At 39.5% G+C, this 19,996-nt stretch overlaps 1 protein-coding gene and 1 long non-coding RNA gene across 2 annotated transcripts in view; one reads left to right on the top strand and one right to left on the bottom strand.

Annotated features, from left to right (window-relative positions):
* LOC134876739 (sine oculis-binding protein homolog B-like) overlaps positions 1-19,996 on the top strand; it is a 30,144-nt gene that overhangs the window by 3,499 nt on the left and 6,649 nt on the right. The window contains exons 2-6 of the mRNA XM_063901842.1: positions 13,778-14,106; positions 16,751-16,880; positions 17,196-17,390; positions 18,391-18,542; positions 19,720-19,815. Coding sequence (XP_063757912.1) covers positions 14,014-14,106; positions 16,751-16,880; positions 17,196-17,390; positions 18,391-18,542; positions 19,720-19,815 — 666 coding nt within the window. The 5' untranslated portion in view covers positions 13,778-14,013. The remainder of the gene's footprint in view (positions 1-13,777; positions 14,107-16,750; positions 16,881-17,195; positions 17,391-18,390; positions 18,543-19,719; positions 19,816-19,996) is intronic.
* Positions 8,520-10,744, bottom strand: LOC134876579 (uncharacterized). Its single transcript, XR_010167470.1, has 2 exons — positions 10,359-10,744; positions 8,520-9,558 (listed from the first exon to the last, which is right to left on the bottom strand). It is a non-coding gene; the product is annotated as an uncharacterized LOC134876579 (long non-coding RNA).

Genomic DNA, 19,996 nt, shown 5'->3' with positions numbered 1-19,996 from the left:
TCCCGGGCCCTGCACAATAGCTGCCCACTGCTCCTAGTACTAGGATGGGTTAAATGCAGAGGACTAATTTCACTGTGTGCGCTCTGCTGTGTGCATGTATGTGACAATAAAGAGGGTTTCATCCTCCGACTCTATCTATAGTTGTAAATAAAGGATGAAATGCATTTAAAGAAGTCTCACACTATTTGTTATTTTAAGGTTTGTATAAGAATGCTAACGTTACTGTTACTGGTTTTAGATCTAATATATGCACTTTTTATATCTTAAAAGGCTAACAAGGATCCTGAAGTCGGGTATTTTAGGAGATGAGAAACATCTAAAAGCATTATTTTTGCTTCATGAATATATTGATAACACATACTGATAATTGCATGCACTGTAAACTAGTCCACTGTAAGTCTTATATCAGCCTAAACCTGATCCTGCCTGCAACAAGTTGTATGCCGCCTTATAAATTCTGAAAGGCCTGAATTGTAAGAAAATAAATCTGGTCTGTTTCTCAAATGAATGTTCTTTCCGATATAATATAACCTGCATGGATTAAATGTAACCCAAACAGCTCTTTTGCAAGAGAACATTGCACCTTACACACATACAACTAAACTTCCTCCACACTCTCTGTGTCTCACTACTAATTGGGAAGCCGTCTGATAGATGCATTAGAGAAATGTCAGTGTCTGCTGCTGGAGTGTGAATAAGAGGAGGCTGGGAGGAGGTGCAGAGCGGCTGTGAGTCTAGCTGACATGCTAATGAGATATCATCAAGAAAAAAAGCTCCTCAGCCCGTTTAAGCGGCACATTCTCTATCATAGTAGTTTGGTGTATGATATAATGAGGCACAGTGTGGAATCACAGTTTGTGTTCTCCTTGTTTTTAACCCTAAACCATTTAAATCCCAATCATAACATGTTTTCATACGTTCAACCTTTATCCTTCATTTATTTGTACTGTTATAACGGCCCCACAAAAATACCAACAACATTTAAATTGTTTTTCTTTCTGTCTAACATCCCTTTAGCCGCTCAAATTCATTACATTTGCTGTTTAAAATGCAGCAGTGGGTGTGATGTGTTGTTGGGAACGGAAACTAAGGCCCTATCTGATCTCTGTTTTAATCTCTGAAAGGTTGTCATGCACAGAAGAATAGTGTGCTTGTGCAAAATGTTGTTTTCTGTTTAAGTGACAGAGGGAAATTTTTATTTAAATATGACATGCAACTCAATAGTGGCATGTTAACTTAGCATGAAAACATTTGCATAGTACGTTACTGTAGCCGCACATCACACTGTGCTGTTGTTGCCAAAGATAAGACCGTACCGATATCCTCACCTACAGTGTGTTTGCTGTACTGGTATAAAACTGAAAACATTCAAAGGAATAGTTTGATATCTTGGAAATGTAGTTTCTTGTGTCTTTAATCTATGGATGTCATTAGAGCACATATCGGAATGGGTCTGAGATAAATAAAATAAATTATTGATCGCCTCCTGGCTCAACTAGTTGTGATGATTCACTGAAGTACACAACCCCAGGTAAACACCAAAGAGAGGATGCATCATAGTTTGAGACTTTGATTCAATTTACTGATCGATGGTTTGAATGTTTAAGTCAAATCTATGGCACTCCTTGCACCAACCAAGGTTTTAGGAAAGTAACAATCATCACTTTATCCACCAGCAGCAGAGTCAGCAGCTCCTTTGCCAAAGTTTCCAGATGGCATCCATCCATGGCAGCTTTCAATTTGTCAGATGTTTCTGACAGGCGAGTGCAGCTTAAAGTAAAAGCATTGATTCTCTGTTGCCTCGTAGACCAGATGGTACTGAGACATGCAGTCTCCCTCTCTCAGGCTTCAATATATTCAGCATTCATTGTGTGCGGGATTAGTGCATGTACATTGAAGGTTGCAGGCTGAGGCTTTATCGTGTGGTCTTCTTTCGACACAGAGTGGGTGGAAGCTATTCCCAGCAAACAGGTGCCATCATGTGGCATCAGGTGTCCCTCAGAAAGGTTAGACAGAGAGGGGAGGATGGTTTGTCCTAGATATGCAGTTAGTTAGATCAGAGCCCCTCTCGGAGGAGTTTGGTATAGCCTGTGGTGCTGTAAATCTGGGATGCAACCTGATTTGCTTTTGAAATCAGGTTAGTTCTGTGGGTGCTCGTGTCATGTTAAACAGGTCACACGTCACTCACAAAACGATGAGATTTAGCATTGCAGTGAATATTAATCGATGTTATCATTTTTGTGTGTGAAGTGTATTTAATTAAAGCCCCACCTGTATCACAGACAGACCATTTAGTGTATTCAGTGTTAATAAAGAGAACTTGGCCCCAATTACTCACAAATACTCTAGTGCTCATTTACCTGGAAGGACAGTTTTTCAGGATTGGTGCCAAACATCTTTCTAATGTTTGGTTTCCATGGCGACTGCAGCCTCTGGACATGAATCACTGAATCTGCAGACAGGAACAGAGGATTCATTTATGCACCTAATTGGCGAGCCACACTGTACATGTGATTAGTGGAAAATGAAAGAAACCAAACAGCTTTATATGAGGTCCGCTTCATCATGCTAATCGAGCCACTCTGTTGATGCAGCAAAGGAGAGCCTTATTGTGTCTAAAAAGGGCAGAAATAAACACACAGCTGACCATCTGGCAGGACGGACCTTTCAACCTGTCCTTTTTCCTTTTTCCAAGTCATTTTGGGCCTAGTGTTATTGAAATGTTCCTGTAGCACTTTTTAAAGTCATTTATAATTTATTTCCTTTTTCCATATAAGACAAAAGTATGTTTTTTTGCCAGTTTATTTTTTCATATTTTATATATGTGCTGCATGGTTTCCAGGGGCTTTAATTAGTGTTAATCAAATAAATTACGTCAAGGGATCAATCAGTCAACACAAAAATAGGGCAACCTGTAGCAGCAGATCCTAAATTGATTAAAGCTGTTGTAAACATGTTGTCAAAAGAAGGAAAGATAAATCTGAATATGGGTAAACTTTTTTGTTATCGCAGATGGTATGTTCTTATAACTGAAGACGAAAGTGATATACCTTGTTTCATTAGAGTTTTATCCTGAGCAAGTTCTGTACTGTACTGGTTTGGTTTGTCAAGTCAATTAATGAGAAACGTTGGTTTCTCATTAAAGTTGGTTTTAGAAGAAAAGAAGAACAGAAATCTTAACAGAGGCAGTAAAAAAGGAAAGCAGTTTTCCCTGGTCAGTGATGAGTTTGAGCAACGCCCTTTTGGTGCTGCAACAAAGGCAATTAAAACCTCATGTATGCCTCAGCCTGAGCTCTTTATTTAGCAGGGATGACATGACTTCTATTACTCTCTCTTGAGCTTTTAAATGCTTGTCCGGTCCATCAACTAATGTTGGTCCATTTCAATGACAATCCATTGTGTTCTATTGAATTTTCTTTGCTGAGTAATTTCTTTATTATTTAGGTTTTAATTTGTGCGTAACGGGTTTGTTGTGTTTTTTGTTTTTTGCATTGATAAACCAAATGATCTATTCAACTATATTTAATAAGAAATGCAACTGTTCTCGTTTGACAATTTATTGGGAAGAACAACAACTCAAAATAACTGTAGTGAATTGAATTTTGTCTGGCTGTAAATAGCTTTTGCTAGCTCAAATTGAGGAGACTAGACAGGTGAGGTACATGTCCGCAATACCAGTCCAGTCTGGACATTCAAATCCTGACAGGAACAGATGATCTGCATAAAACAAAGATAAGGATAATCTTATCATCGCAAAATGTAACACAAGCCCTGAGAAACCACAAGGTTTTAACATTTAAAGCATTTTAGATAACAGATAATGTTAATATAAGTATATATAACTCATAAAATCTAATGATTGATGTATTAGTACAGTAATGTGGGTAGCCAGGTGTATAGCCTAACAAAATTTGACAATACATTTTAAATATGCAGCTCTTAAAATCATCGTGACTATATATGCATTTACTTTTGAAGTGTGCTTTGGATACAAGTACGTAGTTGCTGATGTTGTGATTACTAGAGTCACCGTTTGCTTTTAAACAAACAGTTAATTTGACAGTAAAGGTTGAACTTTGAGTCAGTTGGTGCGTGTTTATGAAATGGAAAACTTGAAAGTGTGAGAGACATAGTTTGCAAGAATGTAAATGTGTGTAAATGTCTTGAGTAAACATGAACTGAGAAGGTGCTTTTCTTCGGTGTTTGTGACTTGGTTTGTTGGTCACTTACCAATTTGGTTCTTCAGCAGCATGTCAGTGATTTGAATGGGTTTGTTTTTCTTAAAAACACACCTGACTTAAAGGGTACTTCATCTTCTTGAGTTCTTCCTGGTGTAGTTTTTGAGTCTTCACAATTCTTCAACAGATTGCAGTACTCTCATTGACTGCTATAGATACACATTAGTTTGAGCATTTTTATAAAATCATCCCAAGAACACTTCAGTTAGTATTTGAAATATTTGGCTTCAGTATTGTAAGACATATAATTGATAGTGTTATAAAGGGATAATACATAAATATAGATCTGTTAAAAGACCTTAATAAAAAAGGGTTGCCAGGTTATGATCCTCTGGCAGGACACCTGTCTTTTCAAGGCCCCTCATGGACCACATATCTGTAGTAGCTGCTGGGTTCATCACTCATCAGGAGGTATGAAAACCCACAAATACTCTTGATCTATAAAACATTAATAAATGCTATTATTAACTATTAATAGAATCAGTTACAATTTATAAACACTGTGTAAAGAATAAAATAAGAATGGTTCCAGTGTGTAATTCCCTTTATGGCATCTGTAGGTCCAGTTTTCTCATTTAATTCCTACCATATAATAGATTGTTTTGATCTAGCTTACTGCAGCTGCTATCTGTTATCTTTTCTAATTTGTAGCAAGCAAATTAGTTGTTGCTATACAGAGGTTACTGTGAGAACAGCGTGTGAGCAGCTGCTGTTTCTGATTCGACCATTTGAGAAGTCAAACAATTATTATCTCCCATCTACAAATCCTCCAGAGGAGAAAGGGGGGTTTTGGACACTAGGCAACAAGCACAGGGTTGGACAGGTGTGATCCACCAAGCCTCACATACTGTAAGTGTGAGGCTTGGTGGATTATTCATGAGCCCCAAACCATCTCTGAAAGCTATAAACTCTCCCATATAGCAGAATAATTGCAAAGCAAGCTATTTGTAATTTGGATTTTAGGACACATATGTTTTATTGTTGTCTGAAAAATACATACTTGTTGTTTAAAGAGTTACTTTATTGTTCCTGAGCCACTATGTAGGGAGTCGTCTTACTACAGTCCTGAAACTTGACACAAGTCAGGGGGGTGGGCAATAATGACAGAAACATGACTACTGTATCTAATATCAGTTACATTATTGCCACACAAACACACATAAATACACTTTTACTAGTTTTCACAGAGCAACTAAATACATACACATCTCTCGTCTCCATCACAGTGTATGATCAGTGACTATGTCTTTGCAGCACTTGCTTTCACACAAAGAACGGCCCTAAGGAGAGAGGTGTCCATGTGGGCAGGGAGTAGAGCATTATATGTGTGTGTGACATTGTCCCCTGCAACACTGGCGGCTGTCTGAATAATTCATAAAGCCAATCAATGATTAAAGGTCTACTGGGTGTCACTCCTAAAACCAAAAGAGAGGTCACTGTATGTCATTCGGGTATATGTAGGGATAGTATGTTTCAGTAAACTGACAAGATGTAGTAGAGGAGAATGGAAGTGAAACGTATACTAAAATATAATTAAATAAATAATAGGTCTTTCTTTCTTTTTTCTATTACTAAAAGTCAATTTAGGCAAAGAAAGTGTCATCAAATAGATAAAAAAATCCACTTATTCTTTGGAATACTTTTAAAATGCCGGCTGATGTCACATGGTAACGATTTACCTACATCATGAACAGTTGCCAGCACGGCTAACAGCTTGGGTCTAATGGATCTTTACAGGGAAAAATAAATAACACTGGCACACAGGAAGTCATGCTCATATTACTGGAAGCACTAACTCTGGATTATTCAGAAATTCAGATGGGACTAGACACAATAGATAAACACACAAAGCCTGTAAACTCTATGACTGATGGGAAGTGCTTTATGTTGATGTTGCCACAATATGTGGCAAAAAACTCTTGTCTTGTGGCAAGGAGATGTTTTCCTTCTCATTTTAGATCTCAGAGTCATTAAAAGAAAGGAAAGGAGCACTCATCTCTGTAGAAATGACTCAGCAGTACTGTATGAGTATGTATTACTGTTCATTTTGGCTATGAATAGACTCATAAGCCAAATTAGTGAAAGTTTAAGGGAGAGAGTAAAATGTTTTCTAGGTAAGATTGCTAGATAACAACTGGCTTTCCTTTCTTGACACCTCGATGCTGATGACACAGTTATCTACTGACATAATGTTTCTGAGCAAATCTCTGTTTTAACCTGCAGTTTAGCTGTTGCGTTTTATACAACTTTAAATGTATGAAAGTATGCAGGGATGGATTAACTGTAATAGACACATAACCAATGTAATCCAACACACTAAAAGAGGAAAATACCATACCAAACTACTACGTTTTGTTTTTGTAATGCCATCTATGTTACTTGACATTGTTTTGGATTGTATTACATAAGTTATTGGTAGTAATTTGACATCCAATTATTTTCACTGAACCATGGACACCTGTTTGTAGCACAATGCAATCCAATAGCAACACTGCTTGTAAGGATTTTAAAGACTGCAGTATAGTGTACAGGTTTTCATTACCCACCACCCATTAATTATAAGGACTCAAAGATTACCATTAAAACTGTCATCTCAAAGCAAAACAATCTCTGGACAAACATGCTGTCTTTGTCCTTTTCCAATGACAGCAATTCTAATTTGCTCGGAATTCAGGGAGATGAACAAAGAAGCATTTCTGTTTTGGAGCATCACAATGCAGCCTCCTACGCCTTTATGCCGTTAGATTAGAGAAATTATTGTATTACAAGCATTGGCAATTGCATTTGTCAATCGATGTTGTACCAAAGAGTGATTTGGCACACACTTTATAATTATGACATCAATGAAGTGGTAATTTCAGCAAAATGTGACAGTGGGTTTAGTGTTTAAAAGTTTACCAGAAACTAATGGTTGGTGCTGTAAAAGGCATCAAACCGGAGACATCATTTATACCATATGATGATATAATATCTATAATGGGACAATTCAAACATCTGATAAAGGACAGGATTGCATTTATTTGGGGAATGCTTAATGCTTAACAATACTGATTTTCAATGTTGTTAGTAATGTAATTTTTGTCCATAGACTTCAAATTAAACCAACTATTTAGTGAATTATTATCACATTGAACTGAATACTCCCACTTTAATAAATGTCTTCTTCTACAGCGTTTAGGAGAAGAAAACCCTTAGTCATTTTTGAGAGTCCACATCTATAGAGTCCCTGCACATCAGACTGGTGGACTGTAAATGGATAGATCCGGAAATGGGAAGTTAAAAGGGAGCGGAGATGGGGGAACAGCGTTGTGCTGGGAGAGGTTAATAGTGCAGAGAGGATTGAGAGACAATAGGATGAGGTAATGAGACATGAGGCTGGCTTTACTGATGCTGATGCATTTCCAAGCTGCACGTTACTCACTCTGCCATCACAGTGATCACTCAAAACATGCATACAGTAGTGCTTTTGTCGTTTTGCTTCACGTTGGTCAGGTTTTAATACTTTCAATTGACTGCTTGCCAGATCAGTGGTAAAATAACACTAACGAATGTTTAAAATAACCACAAAAACAAAGAAGATACATATTAATGTATGAAATTGAAGAGGATTATATCAAATCATTACTGTATTTGTAAAACAGTACTACTACATTAAATGATTTGTTCCCAAGAGCATGAATTCCTATTAAGCCAAACTCTTCCCATTATGTGTATTTCAAAGAGGTATTTACATATTCATCTCATTTCTGTTAGTGTTTGTCTGTAAGAGAGTTGAAAAAAGTCAGTGTAAGTAAAAGCAAAGAAGCTTTAGTTATTTACATTATCAAATATGACATTCTGTCCCCTCAGGGAATCTTTAGACTTGAATTCTTTCATCCATTAATTGAAAGCTTTAAATAATGATATACTGAAACAGCTTACATTGATTCTGTCGTGGTAGCGGCAGGTGAATAATCATTATCTAAATGTTGTATGCAGACTTGTTTTGACATAGTTAATCACTAGAATACCATGGAGCCTCTCCTGTTTCATATCAATTTAGAGTCACTCTGACACTTATCCCGTGGAGATCACAGGGGCATCACAGAAAACTGAGTCCATATCTTGATTCAAGCTCAGGCAGCCGCTGTCTAGACTGCTGGCAGCTAAGCAATAATGAATACAACCTCACCACACCCTAAAGATCCAATCAAAAGGAAAGTGTTGCTTGCAGTGCTGATTTCCTTGAACAGATCAACCATTTTAGCACAAGTTAATCAATTCAGATATCAAAGAAACAAGTAAAGTTTTCATCATGTTGTATTATTTATTTTTACATTGTCATTCTTCCATTATCATATCCAAACTAATAAACAGTACAACATTTCCATTTATACAAAATATAAACTATAAGGGAGAAATATAAATCTAACATCAACCCTTCCCATATGATTATACAGACAGTCATTTCCTGGGTCTAACCAATGGATGAAGGGGGGAAACGGTGTCAATCAAACCCTCATTGTAAAAGACCACACATCTTTAAAAATCACAAGGCAGAACTGACACAAGTCTTGTGGCAACTTATTTGCTACATACATCTCTTTGACATTTCTAATAGAAAGACCCAAGAGCCAAATTATGAAAGAGCCCAACTGAAAATCCAACCCACCATTTTGTTTTTGATTGCGTTTGTGCCAAACTTCACTTTACGGACACCATTCTGATTGCCAGGTGGATTTACAACCACAGAAAGAACCTCTGTACACTCAAGTGGTCCGCATTTTAATCAAGACATGTGACATGACAACCGCAGCCCTGAGCATCTCCATAATGTGATGGCGTGACTATGGAAACAAAAGCCAAAAGGGAAGCTGGGTGAACGGCCATTCCTTTTGATTCCATGCAATGGGCTGAGGGGGTGATGGTCTCCAGGTTAAACCCCCTTTTATTGAAAGAAATGTCTTGAATTATACATATTATTATCATTACTTAAGGAGGACAAAGAAGGTTGTGGAGTCCATCCATGTTAGTCTTGTGCAGTGCGGCGAAGGCGAGAAGAGGGAGGTTGGACTGGGTGGGATGATGGGAGGTGCAGAGGCAGAAAAGAGGGGACTTTGGGGTTGGGGGTCCAGGGGCTTCAACAGTAGCGCTGCAGGAGAGAGGCTGCCATGGTGACGGGGATCAGAAAGGAGACGGTGCCTGCATGCAGCGAGACGCCTGCTGCGTTGGTGCCTGTAGTGTTGGCCGAACTGCTGTGGGTGTCTGTGGCCACGGTGGTGGCGTTAGGGTTGGAGGTTGAGTTCCCCATTGATGTGGTATTTGTGCTGTGCTCTGTCGCCTGTTGTAATCAGAAGAAGAAGAGGATGGGGAGGGTTTAGGCTTTAAAACTATACTGTAACAAAGGCTAATTTTCAGTACTCAGTTTAGACGTCACACAAAGAAATACACTGAACAATTGATGCTTTACAAATACTGCAAATTGCCTGATAAATTTTACAGGAAGCTATTATCTGGATTAAAACTCTTAAAGCATACTGAGATCTTGAACACAACATTTTTTTCCATAAACAGTGTCGTTCAATCAACCTTTACCAAGTTTCAAATTGTTTCCACGGTTATTTTTGATTACTCATCTTAATAGGGTATGTGCTTTACAACAAGAAAAACAAAAAAAAGGGACCTAAGTTAGTGCTCGTGCATATCAGGTTTCGTTTGGCACACACCGCAAAGAAACTTTAGATTCTCTCCCCACCTTTGCACAGCTACACAATACACTGAACCTGAATCATTAATTCAGTGTACTCTAATCAAGAGGTAAAGACAGGCTAAATGTGAAAAACAGAATTATGAGAATTACGTTTAATTAAAGACATAAATCAATTTAGAAATCGTCTGATTCGGGGTCATGTTAATTTCCCAGGAGAACTTGCAGTCTAGCCTGATGTAATCCAAACCATCACACCGACTATTCGCGTGAGAAGTCCATCTAAAAAACACCATTAAAGTCAAATAACCCATCAGCACACAGTCATTTTCATCCGTAGAAAATAAAGCTCACATTCAAATGAATGTCAACCTCTTCCTAATTATTAAATGAAATTGGAAGCACAGAAATAAACAAAATCAATGTCAGCATACCTGTGTTGATAAACATATGGCGAACACAATCACTCCAAGCTGAACGATCGTCATTTTGGACATTTTCTCGCTTTTGTTTTGTTTGTTGTTGTTGCAGTAATTTGGCCAGATGGAGGAGACTGCCCACAGACGCTGCTTCTCTCTAATGTAGTCGCTGCATCAGACGGAGCTTTTTATACCAGCTACAGGTCTGTGACGTAGCCTATCCTGACACAGTCCCGGACATGATTGAAGAAAGAGTTCAAATGTAATATAAAAAGAATAATAATTGAAAGTAGTTTGATCACAGATTCCTAATTGCGCACACGTTATGCTAATTGTATTCAATGGTGGGCTTTTATAAAACATTAAGGAAGTCAGCTGAGCGCGCATGCTCCATCCAAGTCCTAAACTGTCCTCTTTCGTACCAGAAGATAAAATGCCTTGCTCGACTGCATTAGAAGAAACCACTTTCACCAACATAGTAAAAAAAGAAGAAGGATGTTGAGCCGAGTACCATCTTTATACACCTGCACACTGCTCCCACCGTTATGTTGCCATGGTGATACTGATCCAGACCGTTAGATTTCTGATGTCAATACCTATTTCAACGGATATAACTCAGAGATTTATGTAACTTCTATTAAATATAAAGTGATATAGATCTCATGAAAAATGAATAAATCTCGAATTTAAAAGTTCACACTACCTGTTGTGCTCCCATGCCAGGCGAGAGCTATACATGTGGCCACAGCGACACCTAGTGTTGGGCACAGTATCCTTCTTAATAATGTTAATAATTAAAAGCGAGTTTATTTATATTTATAGTTTTTTGTTGTCCCTGTATTTAACACTGTGAATACACAGATATTCAGTATGCAATAAAGCAGTGGTGGAAAGTAACTAAGAACAATTTTAAACTTTACTTAAGTATGTTAATGTATTGCTACTTCATACTTTTACCCCATTACATCTCCTAGGTAAATCTACTTTTACTCCACTACACTCATTTTTGTGTTACATATTTACCTAATTTTGAGAACTTCTAACATAATGCAGTCCTAAAAAATACACTAGTGGATCTAATGTTGAAAGTACAAAAAAGTACAATTATCCATCATCATCAAAAGTTTTCTTTGTGTCAGAACTTTTGAGTAAAATGCAACTTGACGCAACAATATTATCTAATAATGTCATTTAATAATAAATTGTATGATAAGAGGTTCGAGTGGTAACCCATTATGTTATAAAACATAGGTAAATTAGTTTTAAATGCTACAGCTCGGTGTATTTTTGTGGCTGATCCAGAAACCCAGATGCCCTCATCAGGACTGTATTTGCATGTAATTTGATGCAGGGGAAACACCATGCTATATTCATCAGCACAACTATGCAAAACTGATGGTGGACATCGCCCTCTACAGGTGAAAACAAATTACTGTAAACCAAAGCAGATCCCAGTCTACAATATTGTCAATCATCTTCTAAATTGACAGGGTCATTTTCATGTATTCATGAACAATAACGCAAGTAATGATACTCAAAGTTGCCAACTTTTATGATTCGGTCCAGATGTTGAGGAGTGTAACTTTAGACTTCTAGTGTTCTCATGTGTGTATTTCTTGAGGAACAGTGAGAAGGAACAGTGAGACGGTCTTATCCCTGCCTTCACCCCCCAGAGGAACCTAAAGGGACAGCGTTCCCTGCAGAGGCACCAGATGTGCGCTGTTATGGAGAGCCGGAGAGAGGGGCCTTTTGTAAGGCATCAGATAAGCCCTGTTCCCAAAGCTGGGTCGGATCGGGTATCATCAGCGGGTGTACAAGGGGGCGAAACCCAAGCCCTGCGCTGGATCGGGTTTCTGTTTACACGAGCCGTGGTCCCTGGATTCCTCCAACCAGAGAGGAGAGAGGCTCTGAAACAGGCCTCTCGTCCCGCCTGTCTGTCTGTCTGTCTGTCTACCTGTCTGTCTCTCTGCATGGGGTTTAGCGACCAAGTGAAAGTTTTCCAAGAGAGAAACATTAAAGGATGCAGTACACATTGACTTTAATTAAATGTATTAGATCAACAGATTATGCATAATTGTATTAGGTTAGTTGAAAGCAATAACATTGGGTTGAACGTAATATCTTGACACTTCATATAGTGTCATCTAAAAGCCCAGTTTGCCTATAACTTGGTAATGACATGACCAACTTTATGGCCTAATTCTTCATAAGTAGGAGTATGAACCTGAAGCGAGTTCAAATAGGGATGCTTCAATAAAAAGGCAAAAAAAAAAAAAAAGGGAAATAAAATGTGATTTATTTCCAACATTAAATAACTTTTAATGTGGCTGAATACAACTAGCCCCTCTCTATATCTTCCTAGCCTCGAAACATGATATTGTAGGCCCAACAAGCTCTCTGGCCCTTAGCATTACAATAATCATGAGCAATATGTGCTCGTCCATGAATGTAAATCCTGCCTGTGGTAATTTTCCAAAGGCAAGGGTGGCTCTGGAGCCAAACGTGCACAATTCAGGTGGTTTTTTTATTTTTATGCTGTGCACACAAATGCACAAACAATGTCACACAGAGATACACTGATCAAACAGATGCCATTTGAGAAAAGCCCCATACATTCTGTCATGGTATCATTTAACTCACAGCGTTCTTTTCATCTCTTTATTTTAGGACGAGTTTACAGACAGTGTTTGTACTGTGTCCCCTCAGATAAAACACAGTCTTTGCATTCCTTATGAAATGTATCTGTTGAGATTTGGGAGGGGTGGGCGCCAGGTGTTGGGTTACATCAAATCACAGGGCCCTCCCTTCCCTATCCGGAGAGGGCAGCATCAAGTTAAACAGAGAGAGCAGGAGTTAGACCGGAAGCTGGGCAACTTTGATTTCACAATAAAAGCCAAAGATGTGGTGCGTCAAAAGGACAACTTTATTAGGACAATAACAAATAAACGTACAGCCTTTGATTTTGAACATATACTATTTATTCAAAGCAATATGTTAGACCTTGTAGAACAGAGACAATTTAGTCTAGCTTGTAAAGTTTTATTGTGAGGTATTTGGAAACATGTGTCTTGTTTGATTTTAATGTGAGTTTGACTTGGTTTGTTAAGTTTGGTTGAACCAAGACACAGAGCTTTTATTGTGTAGTTTGGCTATGATATGTAGCAAAAATGCGGTTTATATTTAAAAGCACTTGAATTAGGAGTATTACTTAAAATTTAAAAAACATGATCAGCATCAGCAACGTTTTAGTTTATACATTTTACATTTTGGTCATTAGTCATTTCATTATTGTGTTTTTATTCATACCGACAGCAAATGTTTAAAATGTAATTGTTGATCATAACTTTGTCCTTAGAAAACACGTTGTGTCAGGTTGAAGTTCCCATTTTAGTTTGAAAGGCTCAACCGGAATACCTTATCTTTGTTACCTACAGGTGCTTGTCAGCTTGGAGAAGAGAGAGTGCGGATTGTTCTGCTGCGGAGCCTCCAGCCCGGAGCGCACGCATGTTCAGTCGACTCCAAAGGTGTGAAGCCCAGATGAGGGACTCAGACGTCCGGGAATGACAGCCGCTGTCACCGGGAGTGACAGCTTTCACTCTAAGCTTCTCCTCTAAAAACCTCCAGCAGACAACCAACACTGATCCGGTTCGGATCCTGCCAGACAAGGACTATGCCAGAGATGGAGAAAGGGAGACCACCGGAAAATAAACGCAGCAGGAAACCTGCGCACCCCGTGAAAAGGGAGATCAACCAGGAGATGAAGGTGAGAGTGAGTTTGTTTCCCACATCTATATTTCTATCAGTCGTGTTGACCTAGCCAAAACTTTGTCCTACTCGCAAAATCTCTTCCCACTCAGGGCAGACAGAGAGGAGAATACATTGCGCAAAACTAAATTCTGGAAATAGAGAAAAACATACTGTGTTTGTTTTCAGTGAATGCTCTCCTTGTGTCTTTTAAGGAAGCAATAGGTTATAAAGACACTCCTGTTGCAGGTCTAGAATAAAATACTCTGATCTCCCTTTCGGAGAGCAGAACATTATTTATAATAAACATTTCTTATAAATGAAAACTTGAAATGTCAAACACAGAGACACAGGAAGTTTTCATTATAGAGGCTCGCAGTTATTATAAGTAGACTGGTTTATGGACGCCATGTCAGGCCAGCTGTGGCCGGACGCGCTGAGGGTAATGTCCAGCGGAGATCCAGATGTGCGTCACTTCTTCCCCGCTCTTTCAGTGCGAACACTTGCTGTACCACAGAGGGTTGCCTTCATGCTCTCCAAAAGAGAGACCATTTATATCCTACAAATTGCTTACCTTAGTCTTTAATCGGAAAAAAACATTAAAGCACTATTAAAAAGTGCTGAATTATGTTAATTTCACACAAGAATAACTTTCCTTTTCAGAGATAATGTTCATTAGGGCATTTGCTTTAAGATTACACCCTCCGTTACTTACTTTAAAGGACAGTCACAGTTAAATCACAGTAACAGACTTTGATTCCCTCCCACCATTATGAGCCCATTACTGCATGGAAACTAATCCTTGGATTGTCTGCTTTGTTTGGGTTTGGACACTGGGTATTTGAGAGTGTTGACTGTGGTTGTAAGTGATATCTGAAGCTCCTTCAAGCAAGAGCTCAGAAAACTAAAAAGACAAGCAACTTTTTTGGGGGGAAGAAAGAGATTCTGGCCTTTTCGTGAGAGAGGAAATTTGCTCTTTATGTGTAAGTGGTTTGGATTGTAGCGTTTGATATCCAGGGGAGGTGTAGAGTTACAACTTAACTAATTTTAATCAAAACATGTGAAACGCTATCCCCTCTTGATGTGAGCCTGCCTGGGCTGAATCTCAGGGTCGGCCCCAGTTTGTTGCCTTTGGCTGCAACTCTCTCTGTGGTTTGGGATATGGCTTGTCACTCTCACAAAGCAGATGTTTGTCTGAACTGCCAAAAAGAAACAAAAACAATATTGTGGGAAGTGGAGTGGTGGGGAAAAAACAAGAAAACAGAGAGACTAAATGAAACTGAGCTGTGTGAATAAAGAAGAAGATACCCAAATGAGATGTGATGTGACAGTAAAACCATAAAGATGTGCAACTTTTGAAAAAGAGTCAAAGGGGGAAGAAAATTGGGAGAAAAGAGACAGACAGGAAGGTAGGCTCACTGATTTCTAGCTCAGCTGTGGTCCAGCCTTGTGTTGTCTCTGTAATACATCTGTTTCAACACCACATTCGGACCTACTCCCTCCACGTCAGACCCGAGGGCAGCACCAGACACCGGATACTTAACTTTAATCATCGTTAGGCATATTTAGCTGGATATGATACCACTGCTTGCACTCACCCACACACTCTCTCAGACACACACACACACACACACACACACACACACACACACACACACACACACACACACACACACACACACACACACACACACACACACACACACACCCACAGCAGAAAGTGAGCAAGCAAGGGAGAGATCTATTTCTTTGAGGCCCTAGAGCAGAGCAGAGGTCGGAGTGAGGAAAGCAGGGGAAAGAATGTGCAGTCAGTACTACAGCACTACAACACCACCACAGCAGACTGGCTGTGCTGGAAAAGGGTGAAACCTGAGAGGCAGCGCTGTGTCGGGTGTCAGGGCTGGAAGGTGCTGGAGTGGAAGGGAGGATGGTGAAGATGGGAGGTAAGGGGTAGGGGGGGGGGCAGAGGAGAGGAAGAGAAGCAAGGGGAGGGACATGGAAAGCAGAGGAATAGAGTGAGAGTGGTGGACACTGGAGAGAGAAGAAGGGAGAGGAGTGGGGCATTTCCGAGAACCGTGGGACCTCGCTGTGGTGTAGGGTGTCCCGCTCTGATTTCTGCCCGTTCCGGATCAGGTTTCTCCTCCAATCCGGTTCGCCCAAAGCCACAGAGAGAGGTGGGTGGATAAAGAGAGAGACCTTTGTGTTTTCTGTATTTTTTTTTTCATCTGGACGTAATAAAAAAAAAAAAAAGGGACCACACATCCCATCTGTGGGGAACAGTTTTCTTTTCTCCCTCTTTTTTCCAATTAAGAGAGATAAACAAAGGATGATTCATAGATTTCACACTGGTGTTAGGTTTTAAACCTTTCCGTCTCAGATTTAGCAAGAGTAAACAACTTGAATACATCATGGAAAAAGCGTCATACTGTACTCCACTGTGCCCATATTCATTTCCCCAACTGGGCTGGGGCTGAGAAAGAATCCCTTGCATTGATTCTGAGTAGGAAGGTCTGATTATGTTTAACATAGGATAAAAAGTTCCACTAACAACCATAAGACGTACGGTCACAATTTCCCACTTGCAGGCAGACTATGTCTCAGTTACCATATCCCTTTACATAGAGCATTAATCAGGCATACCTTTTCCTCTTTTTCTCATGCAGACGTTCGCAGAAAGCACCATGAACGAGCTCCTGGGATGGTACGGCTATGACAAGGTGGACCTCAGAGACTCGGAGGCCAACGAGATCAGAAACTACAGAGAGAGGCGTCAGCATGTGTCTGTGCTAAAAGGTGAAGGCAGGTGTCAACAGTTCACTGTTAGAAAACAGACTTCTTGAATTTACACTGACAGGTTCTGCAGGTTTCTGTGCAGACATTGAGTCACTGTTCAAATTAGCCAGACGTACTCTGCTGTAGTTGCAACTTCTCAAGTTTCATTCACTCAGATGCATCTATTGTTTCTCTACACCACTGCTCTAGAAAGTCAGTGTAGGTCATTGTTATTGGCAAAGAGTAAGTTACAGTTTCATGTTAGTCGTACCGTGGATTTGTGCTATTGTATTACATGAAAAATCAACAGCTTTATATTGTGTTTTTGTCTTTCAGAGAACTCATTGCCAAAATCCAAGAGCTTGGCCACCAAAGTCAGTCACTCGGTACTCGCCATGAAGAGCGGAGAGAGAGAGTCCTCCAGTGTCCCCTCCTCTTCATCCTCCTCTTCCTCAACATGCTCGTCCCTCACCACCTCCAACGAGCACAAGAGCGCCCCTGTCATTGTCCCCCTTATAAAGCCATCAGCAGGTAGTGCTACTCGACTGCACATCAAGTGATGTAAATTAGGTCATTGCATGGCTATAGTTCTCAGACTTACACATGCACATATAATCCTCAATTTGAAGCTTGTCTATATTTGAAATTAAGAGTTTATGATGGGGAATGTGATGGGGCATATACATTTGTTTCAGCATTTTTCTCATGACTCCAGAACATTCCTAAAGACCTCTAGAGATTAGTGTAATACTGTTAAATAAAATATTCAATGTCTTTTTGGCAACCAAGTAAAACAATATTTCTAAATACCCATCTGAGATCCATAACTCAAGTTATTTTGCTTCCGAACTACAAACTAGTTGCAGTTCATGAGGAATCAGCTTAGTTGATCTGAACAAGTCAAATAGGTTCAATATTATGTGTCTGAAATACATTACAATTTCTGATGTTTTGACAGCGTACTCCAGCCTCTAGAGTCTAGAGTTAAATAATGATTCAAATAAACATGTGTTGACTGGTGAATAGGGTAGGAATAGTAACACTGATTGTCCTGCTGCACTGTACATATACTTTAGGTTTTATTATTAGGTCACAGTTCTTACATTGTACACTCAATGTTGAATCTTCAACCCGTCACTGTTTAATTTAATTTGCCAGAGTACAGAGTCAAAACATTTCAAACTGTGTCAGGGTTCGTATCCCTATGGACTGCATAAAGTAGTGGTCCAGATAATGAGAAAATAACAGGGGATGCAGCCCTATCTCTGGCTTCCCTGAAATAATATCGCCAAAGTACTCCTTAAATTAATTCATTGTCGGAAATATCTCTCCTGACGTTTGGAGGCCCTCCGGCTGTGGGCCAATATCTAATAGTTCTCTAACATACTGACATTAAGATGAATACTTTTAATATGGCCAGTAAAGTAATATTCAACAGTCTTACACCTGCATCCCTATCGCTGACTTTAAAACTAAACCAGAGTTAGGGACTGTTTAACTGACCTGACTTTTTTTTCTGTTTCCCCTGCAGTGGAAGATGTACAGAATGTGCAGATAGTGTGCGTTTGGTGCCAGAAAGAAGGGGTAAAACGCTACTCTCTATGCATGGGTTCAGAGCTCAAAAGCTTCTGCAGTGAGAAGTGTTTTGCCGCCTGCAGGCGGGCTTACTTCAAACGCAATAAGGTCAGTAGTAAACCACAATGTATTGTACACTAATGAGTTTCACATTTAGGTCAAGCTTCTAGCTTGTTGGTGAGATTTTGGAAATCTTGTTATTTATGGCATTATTATCAGTGGATTTATGTTCGTATTTTCTAATGTTGAAATACATCTCTCACACAAATGCACATGCACTCAAACACAAGTCATTTACATGGTTTAAGTTTTTACCAGCTGTGTTACTCTATACACAGCAGACCCAGGTATCAAGTGGTTTCTGGCAGGTTAAAACACCTTCAGCAACAGAAGCTTCTGATCTTGCGAGGTCATAAGTCATGGATTCATTTACAGGACTTTTAAAAGAGAGGATCTCTGAGAACACACTTTCTAGGTATTATGGACGACCCTGTTTAGGAATGGAGCGAGGGAGGTCAAAGTTTGTAGAGGACACTTAGTATCATTTTCACGTTAATGGAGGAGGGACCAGCCATTAAGTGGCTCTGGTCTGGAGGACAGGAAAGTATGGAGAACCGCTCTGAAGCACATTGCCAGGATTTTTCACCTTCCATTACGACATGGATATACCCTCTTTAGAAGTGCGGTGTGACAAGCAGCTATATCGCCTTTCACCTTCACTGTTGGTTATACTGTGATAGGTTTATTCACAGAGACAATAGACAGACTATCTGTGCAACAAGCCCTCTAGTTTTTCGAAGGCCAGGAGGAAAACATTGCCAGTGGCTTGTCGCTGCTTGTCGAAGAGGAAGGCCAGGAGGCCTGGGGCGAGGTGTCCACTTTCAGTGCATACCTTACGTTCAGCTGCCTCATGTTTCGTAACTCAACACGACTCAATGGGTCACAGAAATGGGGGAGCACTCAGATCCACAGCAGATCAGCTTTCATGAATCAAGAGGAATTTCCTATATTAATATTGGCAAGGCCATTAATAATATGTCAATACATCACCTACATTATCTCCCTACTCCTTTGTAGACTTGTATCTGCATCACAACACAGTGGTTTCCCTTTTCTGTTTTGACCTTTAGGGTTGGGTGTCATGTATGAAGTTCAAACTGCTTCGAACCGTTATGACAAGGTGTTTTTCTTAAAGTTTTTATCTGCATTATTGACCACAGAATCCATCCAACTGCTTCGCATTGGTTTATGTCATGAGTGTCATATTGTGGTTTTCCCCATACAGGCCAGAGATGAAGACCTCAATGGTGACAGATCCCCTCAGCACCCCCATACAGAGGACTCGCCCAGACTGGTGTTGAAGATAAACAGCAATGTCAGAGTAAGAGGACCCTATCAATGCATCTTTTGTTTTACAATGTGAAGTGTTATTATGAGTAAATGGCTTATTATGCTTGTATATTCCAGCTATTTTTTTCTTCTAACCTAAAGACATTGAGAGAAATTCAGCCTACTATAACTGTATATTTCTACAAAGGTCTTAAAGTGTTTCACACTGAATT

The sequence above is a fragment of the Eleginops maclovinus genome, chromosome 15, assembly GCF_036324505.1.
Source record: "Eleginops maclovinus isolate JMC-PN-2008 ecotype Puerto Natales chromosome 15, JC_Emac_rtc_rv5, whole genome shotgun sequence".
Classification (NCBI taxonomy): Eukaryota; Metazoa; Chordata; class Actinopteri; order Perciformes; family Eleginopidae; genus Eleginops; species Eleginops maclovinus.
Note: the sequence above shows the minus strand (reverse complement) of the source record. Positions and strands in the feature narration are given on the sequence as shown.